The sequence below is a fragment of the Anneissia japonica genome, unplaced genomic scaffold, assembly GCF_011630105.1.
Source record: "Anneissia japonica isolate Jap-2015-1 unplaced genomic scaffold, ASM1163010v1 scaffold287725_len345208_cov150, whole genome shotgun sequence".
NCBI lineage: Eukaryota > Metazoa > Echinodermata > Crinoidea > Comatulida > Comatulidae > Anneissia > Anneissia japonica.
Window position 1 is genome coordinate 76,287 of NW_022737486.1, and position 7,933 is coordinate 84,219.

Below are 7,933 nucleotides of genomic sequence, written 5' to 3' on the forward strand. Positions count from 1 at the left end.
ATGTATAACGTGTACTGATGCATATTTACATGTTTAGAAGTATTCATTTTGAGTGATCCCAGGAAAGAATTTGTATTGGCTCAAGAATAAGCTTTAAAATTTTAACACTGTGTACAAAGGGGGGGAGCCGCAGCTCCCACGGCTCCCCCCCCTGGATACGTCCCTGAAATGGCTGCGCACTTTTATTTCCACTTGTCAATCAAATAAATACCCACTATAAATTTTAATTAGAACTCATGAAACAAACATTATACAACCATTTTTCATGTAAATTAAGGTAATATAATTTTTTGAAGATTAAATTAAAATTTAAAACTACATTTTTTAATTAGGCAATTGCAAATATAAGGTCATCAATCAATCAATCAATCAATGTTTAATCTGTTTCCCTACTTTGATGGAAATTGCAGTTGATATCCATACATATATATCAGAATTCTCTTTTTACTAGTTTTTCTACAAATTCAGATAAACCATGTTTGTTAGCTTAAAATAGAACCTGTCTATAGCTTGAATCAGTCACTCCGGATTTCTTTCTTTCAGTTTTGTTTAATCAACAAAAATGTCATTTGTTTGCATCGGATCAAATTATTGTACTGATTCCAGCCTCTTTTCTATTATTAATTTAGATGACTTTTTTTTGGATAAATATTTCCCTAATCTGTAATTTTTCTCTTTAACATGTTCAACAAACATTATTTTGTTTATAATTTTTTTCCTTCCACACGATGAGTGTTGAACCTGTGTTCATTAAAGTATATCCTATAAAGCGGTTAATACAGACATGGACACGATCACTGAGAAAACTACAAAAGAATTAAATTATATCATAATGGGACTTTTTGTTTATATATATATTTAGAAAGTCTGTGCATAAAATAATATTTTTATAATTTTTTTCCTTCCAGGTTGAGGAGTCCAAGTGTTCAGCTGGTGTAGATCATTACACCATATCTTATAGACCTGTTAATACAGACATGCCCATGGTCACTAATGAAACAACAGAAGATTCTTATACAATAATGGGACTTGAAACATACACAGAATACAGCATCTCTGTAGCAGCAAGTAACAAAGATTCCCCTGGGATAGCAGGAGTGGTGCAAGTGTTCTCACCTGAAGAGAGTCAGTGCTTTTTCTAACCTCTATCCAGGCTATCAAGTTCTATGTGACAAATAACTGCTTTGCTTTATAATTATTCATGTGTGGTATGACATCATCATGTCCTTATATGGGTGAGATATGATGATATGACCATATACGGGCAAATCACAAAACACCTGATAAAGTGGACAGAGATTTATAAGTTTTAGACTAGTTTTAGTTGTACTAAAATGTTAAATATTAATGTTGAAAAACAATACACTTTTCTTAGATTTCACACTGTTTAAAGTTTAACAGATGGAATTCAAATTTAATTTTATTGGCAAATGGCAGAGCGATCAAAGCAGGGGTGCCACAACATATAGCTCGCAAATGGGTTGATGATCAAACATGTCTTCTTGGATTAGGACTATGAACATATTTACATATTTGGCTCATGTGCACTATAAAGAACAACTTTTGAAAGAACCTAGAATATCTTTCAAGACGAGTCTACTCCGATGCACTGGTCCTTACCTGTGGACAGGTGAGTGTATGGTACCAGTTTACCAGGTAGCTCGGACAGGAAGTGACCCTTTGTTTCCTTTTGATTACTTTACATGCTGACCTAATTAAAGCCATATTAACGTGGTTCTTAGCTCAAGTCACAAACCTGTCTATATTCACATTCTAATCTTTTAGAACCTCCGCCCCTAGATGTCTCAGCAGTACATGAGGGTACATACCTCACAGTTTCCGTAATGCCGTGTGAATCAATTGGCAATAATCTGTATGGGGACATAAAGGAGTATGATTTAAGATACAGATTAGCTGATAGTGATGAGGAGTGGATTGATGTAGCAATTACAAAAGGTCAAGGAAGCAATGGTTACAAAATAACAAGCCTAGAAACAGATGCAGACTATGAAGTCAGTGTAAGTAAAGCTGGTGCTTCTTTCAGTATACAGTATTAAATGATGTACACTGTTTAAATGATGATTTTGAATAATCATAACATTTTATTTTATGCTTGTTAGTGCATCTGCCACCATGAAATTAAGGAATTATTTAATTATTATTTAAGTGCTACTGTGAAATCCCCATTCAGAAATCGTATCAATCTTCCTCACAATATATAAAACATTTATCAATGCAATAGCTGAACTGCTTTCATCACTTTCCTTATGACTACAAAATAAAATTAAATTAGGATTATGTGTGTCCTATATGGTTTTTTTTTTATGGATCAACCCGTCGTGGCATGGGAATACAACGTTTATTTATCTGCCCGGGTACATGGTTATATTTTTTTTCCTTTTTTTACTATAAGCATCATTATTGATTTAGGTAATCTCTTTGATATTTATACTACCTGTCATTACATTTATATTCTGCAAGTGGTACATATATCTTAATGGTAATATGTGTCACAATTAGCGAGAAAATATGTTTTCATTCTAGGCTAGAGTTATCAACGGGGCAGGTGCTGGATACTGGAGCTGCTCTACCAAAGCAGTAACAGGTTCAAGTACAGGAACAGGTAGGCTTAATAGTTATGTATTTATTATTAAATAATCTAACATTGATAATGATATTTTTTTTATTTGTGTGTTTAGTAAACCTTAATGAATCAGTTCTTTTTAATAGTCAAGATTTGTTTTGCACCAAATTCAGTCACATCAGCCCCACCATGGTTGCAGATGAGGTTTTCATTTTTTATTTTTGGTATAGTACCTAAATGGTCAGATGTAAAATTTTATGAGTTTGATTATGTGTTTAAGGTACAGTAATGCTAGGGTACATTCAAAGGCTTTATATTTATGTTGATTTTTTTTTATGCATTCACAGGCCTGATTGAATTGCTTGCAGCCAGCGGTGGCGCCAGAAATTTGCCTACAAGGGGTCCGATATGCCCGACAGAGGGGTCCGAGCGAAGGGGCTGATGAACCACCGGTTGATGGCCCGGAATAAAAACTCCCTTTTAGGGTTCACAGGGCGAGTTTTCATTTAAACCACAATATTAGGAATTGGCAGTCAAAATAAGGTTATTTGGATAGGCAAATTATTATTTTTGATAAAGATGACCTAGTTGTGTGTCGGAGGACAGAGGTGTCAAGACCTGTCTGATGGGAGTGGGGGGAAAATAGCAGTCAAAATAACATTATAACCATCTCCCCCATCCCCACTGGCGCCACCACTGCTTGCGGCTTGTGGGCCAAATTTGGCCAGGGTCCCACTCGAGTATCCTAGTGTGTAGAATCAGTGGATTCGTCAAGCAGCACAGTAGAAATAATGGTAGATCTTGATCCCTGATTTAAAAAAATAACAGTTTTTAATCATTGTATAATATTGTAATTTTAGTACATTTATCATATTTATCATGCTCTTTCTCAATATCATATGCATTAATATTTGGTTAATGTGTTTTATAATTTATTAAATCTATCTACTTCATCACCACCCCAAGTTAATACCTTTAGAAATATAAAAAGATAGAATAACTGTGTTTTTAGAATTATTACCAAAAAAAAAAAAAAAACCAAAAAAAAAAAAAACCTGGTGGGTTCATGGGGAGCATTTTTTTAATGGCTTTTAATAGGACGATAAAAAAGTACTTTTAGACCACAATAAATGATTTGAATGAATAAACTGATGAACGAACAAGAAATAAATGTTGGCGGCATCTGCTATCAAATTACACTTCTTTGGCATATTGACAGCAAAAGGAGTGGGGTCAAGAAAGGAGAATTCACATCACAGCCATGTTCCTACTAATCTTTTCACCACTTTACATTACTAATGTAATGTCAAGTTTTTAGGGACCTAAATCGGCATGGCTCTACAGGGTATGATCTCGTGAATAGACTTGGTAAGAAGAAGAGGAGCTGGGTTATGCATGCTCACTGGCTTCTACAGATATTAAAATGTCATTGCTATTTTAATGTTATTAATGTTAGTACAGTAATAGCGTTATTATTATTAACATTATTGTATAATACATGCTAATATTGAAGTGCATGCCATCGTGTTGGATTCAACACGATGGCGTGTATATCAATGGAGTATGTATTATATTATATCTGAGATTAATCAGTTGACCTTTCCGTATTATTATTATTATCATTATTATTATTATTATTATTATCATTATTATTATTATTATTATTATTACCTGTATTATTATTATGTTCCATAGGATCATCAATCCCCGGATTTATGATTGCATTAGTGGTTGTTCTTTTCATCATCATCATCTTTCTTCTTTCCTTGGTATTTTACCTATACTACAGGTATAGTTTTCCTCAAGAACAAATTTTGTTTCAAAAATTAAAGACATTTTGTTTAATGAATATTAAGTATGATGCCTTTTACATTTTTTTTATACTATCAATTTATATTTTATCATATGTATTAATGTTTAATTTGGAAGGGGCTCAAGCTCGATTAGCTTTGGCTATTCTTCTTGGCTCCTATTGCATACTATCGTACCTGTATTCTTTTTGTTCTTTATGTATGCAATAAAGAGAAATAAATAAATAAAATGAATACATGAATCATTTCAGTTATTTTAATAAAGCACTTAAAAGTGTTTAATATTAAGGATTACATGTATAGTGTATCTAGCATCTTAACTTAATGTTTCTCCATTGCACTTTGCCATTAATTTTTTTTTTTTTTCAATTATTTATTCGGTCCAACTCAACACAATAACAAATGTGTTAACATCAGATTGTGGATATATTGGCTTGATCTTGTGGACTTTTCCTGTATCATTTTAATTTTTATTTATTAAATGTTTTTGTTTAATGTTTAATGTGAAATTGTTATGACAATAATGTTTCACGATAGGTTATTAAAAGGAATAATATATTTTAATTTTAAATGTTATTGAGATGTTTATATTTATAATATTGTTGCTAATTTTACATATAGTTTAGGCTTATTTGTATATGAACTTACTTGATTCTCAATCTATTAAATTTATTTACACATAACATTATTGGCCGTCTGTTATCTTTATTTGTTCTTATGCTCATTTACTCGTTAATTTTTCATTTGTTTGTTCGTCCTGTCTATCCATTTCTATCACTCATTATTTTATTTATATATTCATCTCCTACCGACCTATCAACTGACCGACAACCAACCAATTAATCATCTTAATATTCACTTTGAAGTCCAAGTCTAATACATTTAATGAACTATTCCAGATACATCCCCACAAATGGGAACAATACGAATAAATGTGAAGTTCAAGTGACAGCAAATACCCGAGTAGTTGATGAAGAAAATGAACTTGATAACTATACCAAGCTCATCAAAGATGATTTGACGCAGGAAAATCAATACGATGCCATCCAAACAGGGACTCAAAACACGTATGATTATGCAATGCCACAGACAAGTAGACTTGAGGTAGCTACAACAGAAGAAAACGTTCGAGTTACCGGAGGCGAAAATGAGATCCCAATGAAACGTATGGGACATGAGTCTGACTCGATTAATAATGCTATTCCTCAATATGCAAACATAAAATAATCACTCTTTACCATATTCTACGTTTTTATAAGCATCTGAATGTCTACTTTGCAATGTATTTTGAAATGTGTGCTAATGAACATAATATTTTTATTATGCTTTTTTTTTAAAGTTAATTTTATTATTATTATCATTTTGTGAAGCCCAGTCGGCCAAATGCTTCAACTATTGCCATAACAGAATATTTTAAAGCATGATATTGAATACAGTTTCGTCTTTAACTGTAATTTTAGAAAGACATTTGCAAATGAAAGTCAAATTGCTTTTTAAATTAAGAACATGAGCCAATAATAATTTTGTTTATATTGTTAAAGCATGTAAGATACTAGGTCTATGCCTACTGGTAAGATACTAAGCCTATGCCTACTGGTAAGATACTAGGCATATGCATACTGGTAAAGAATATTGTAAAAAATAGATTATAAAATACATGATAAAATGTTGTGATGGATGTAGTCTGAGACATTACTTATTCATCATATATTGACTTATTTTAGCGATTAACCTGTTTGTATCAGCTGCACTCACTTAAGTGGTACGTTCCACTTACCTTAACATACTGAATACTCTGCTGTGAGCTACTGGGGTGGGTCCAGATATTTTCAGGAGGGGTGCAGAAAGAAGGGAACTCCTGTAAAAATAAAGCAAGATTAATTAGGGAACTGTCTTCTTACTTGTCACCCTCCCATCTTTCGAGAGACTTAACGCCAACAATAATATTAGCCTTAAAATTGTTCTCATAAATTACCCCCACCCCTAAAGAAATAGCTGCTTACTATTTACTTAATATCTGTACATTTTTTTGCCAGCTAAAATTTAAAAGCACTTTAACATGTTAAGGGCGGGGACGACCATCGCCGCCTATGGATCCACCCAGGTGTATCACCTGTAGGGGTCTGTGATTACGCTAGAGTGGAGTCGGGTGGTGACCCCCTTGAAGATTTTGCATTTTTGTTGAGCCACTTTTATGTTTTTCTTCATTTTTTCAAATGAAAGTCAAATTACCTTTTAAATAAATAAAAACATGAGCCAATAATAATTTTGTTTATAATGTTAAAGCAGGTTATATAGGCATACTGGTAAGGAATATTGTAAAAAATGGATTGTACAATATCTGCTGAAATTTGATAGAAGTAGACATTACTTATTCGTGTTGTATTGACTTGTTTTTCGTGATTAACATGGTCAGGAGTTTATAATATTTTTATTCCATCATTTAGTGAACATATACGTGTTTGTATCAGTCGCGAATACTGAAGTGGTACGTACCACTTACATAATAATCTGCTCCTCCTTTCGCTGTACTGTACTAACGTAATTTGAATAATAAATTCTCACATGTGTTGCTTTTGTAGAGTGACATCCTCGTCCAATATTTTGTACATTCGTAAAATTGTTAATTCGTAAAATATGATATTTTAATAGACAAAATAGGAGCTCAAAATATGCCAGATAGTAAGACATTTAAAAGAATGGTGCTACTATATACAGGTATTTCTTCCAGAGCTGTGCACGCGTCTGAACGGCAAATCGGCACAAACTAAGGCCTTGCTCGATAATATAGATTATTTTATTACATTATAATACTATTATAATCATTACCACAATAATAATAATAATAATAATAATAATAATAATAATAATAATAATAATAATAATAATAATAATAATGATAATAATAATAACTAGACTTACTATGTCGTTTGTACAACAGAACATAGGGCTTTTCCTCATTGCTATAATGAGAAATGATAAAAAAATAAAACAAAACACGGAAACCAAAAGTACTTATAGTACTAAACATATTATGAAGTTAAAAAAAACAATTAAAACCAAGTTCACGACTACCACGACATAGTGAGACCCGAAATATTGCTGCAATGCAATATTCACACCCTGCTCCGGAGTGTCACAAAAATGTAATTATTTCTTTACTAGACCTTCACAAATTATTATAGAAAGTTTCGTTGATTGACCAATTGATTTTTTTTCTAAAGATAGATTCAGGTCTGGGGCCTCAAAAATTTGAATGACCCTCAAATTTACACCCTAAACTGTATTGTCCACAACACATAATAATTCTTCCTTGTAACTCGGTTGAACTTTCCCTTAAGTTTCATTCAAATCAGTTGATCCATTTTTTAAATATCTGGTGTAGAGTGTTTGCTATAAATCCCTTACATTGGTACTGACATGCACCCCCACCCTAGATTGATACTAAATATTAGGAGGCACATCCTTGATATATGGTCTATGCTTCGACAACGTGTAGAAAAGCTCTAAACAGTGGAAGTGACCAACGTGCCGGATG

The 7,933-nt window shown here is 32.5% G+C and overlaps 2 protein-coding genes across 2 annotated transcripts in view; both read left to right on the forward strand.

The window, feature by feature from the left end:
* The window catches only part of LOC117117355 (multiple epidermal growth factor-like domains protein 6), a 13,522-nt gene extending 12,507 nt beyond the window's left edge, over positions 1-1,015 (forward strand). The window contains exon 10 of the mRNA XM_033261636.1: positions 909-1,015. Within this exon, the coding sequence (XP_033117527.1) occupies positions 909-913 (5 nt within the window). The 3' untranslated portion in view covers positions 914-1,015. The remainder of the gene's footprint in view (positions 1-908) is intronic.
* A 92-nt stretch (positions 1,016-1,107) lies between these two features.
* LOC117117356 lies at positions 1,108-6,686 on the forward strand. Its single transcript, XM_033261637.1, has 5 exons — positions 1,108-1,235; positions 1,786-2,018; positions 2,545-2,623; positions 4,280-4,373; positions 5,295-6,686. The coding sequence occupies exons 1-5, from the start codon at positions 1,202-1,204 to the stop codon at positions 5,620-5,622; spliced, it is 768 nt and encodes a 255-aa protein (XP_033117528.1). The 5' UTR covers positions 1,108-1,201; the 3' UTR covers positions 5,623-6,686.
* The last annotated feature ends 1,247 nt before the right edge of the window (positions 6,687-7,933 follow it).

Coding starts and splice junctions, on each gene's coding strand:
- LOC117117356 (XM_033261637.1), top strand. CDS start 1,202: ATGTGTGGTATGACATCATCATGTCCTTATATGG. Junction 2,019..2,544: donor ATGCAGACTATGAAGTCAGT/GTAAGTAAAGCT, acceptor TTTTCATTCTAG/GCTAGAGTTATCAACGGGGC. Junction 2,624..4,279: donor AGGTTCAAGTACAGGAACAG/GTAGGCTTAATA, acceptor TATGTTCCATAG/GATCATCAATCCCCGGATTT.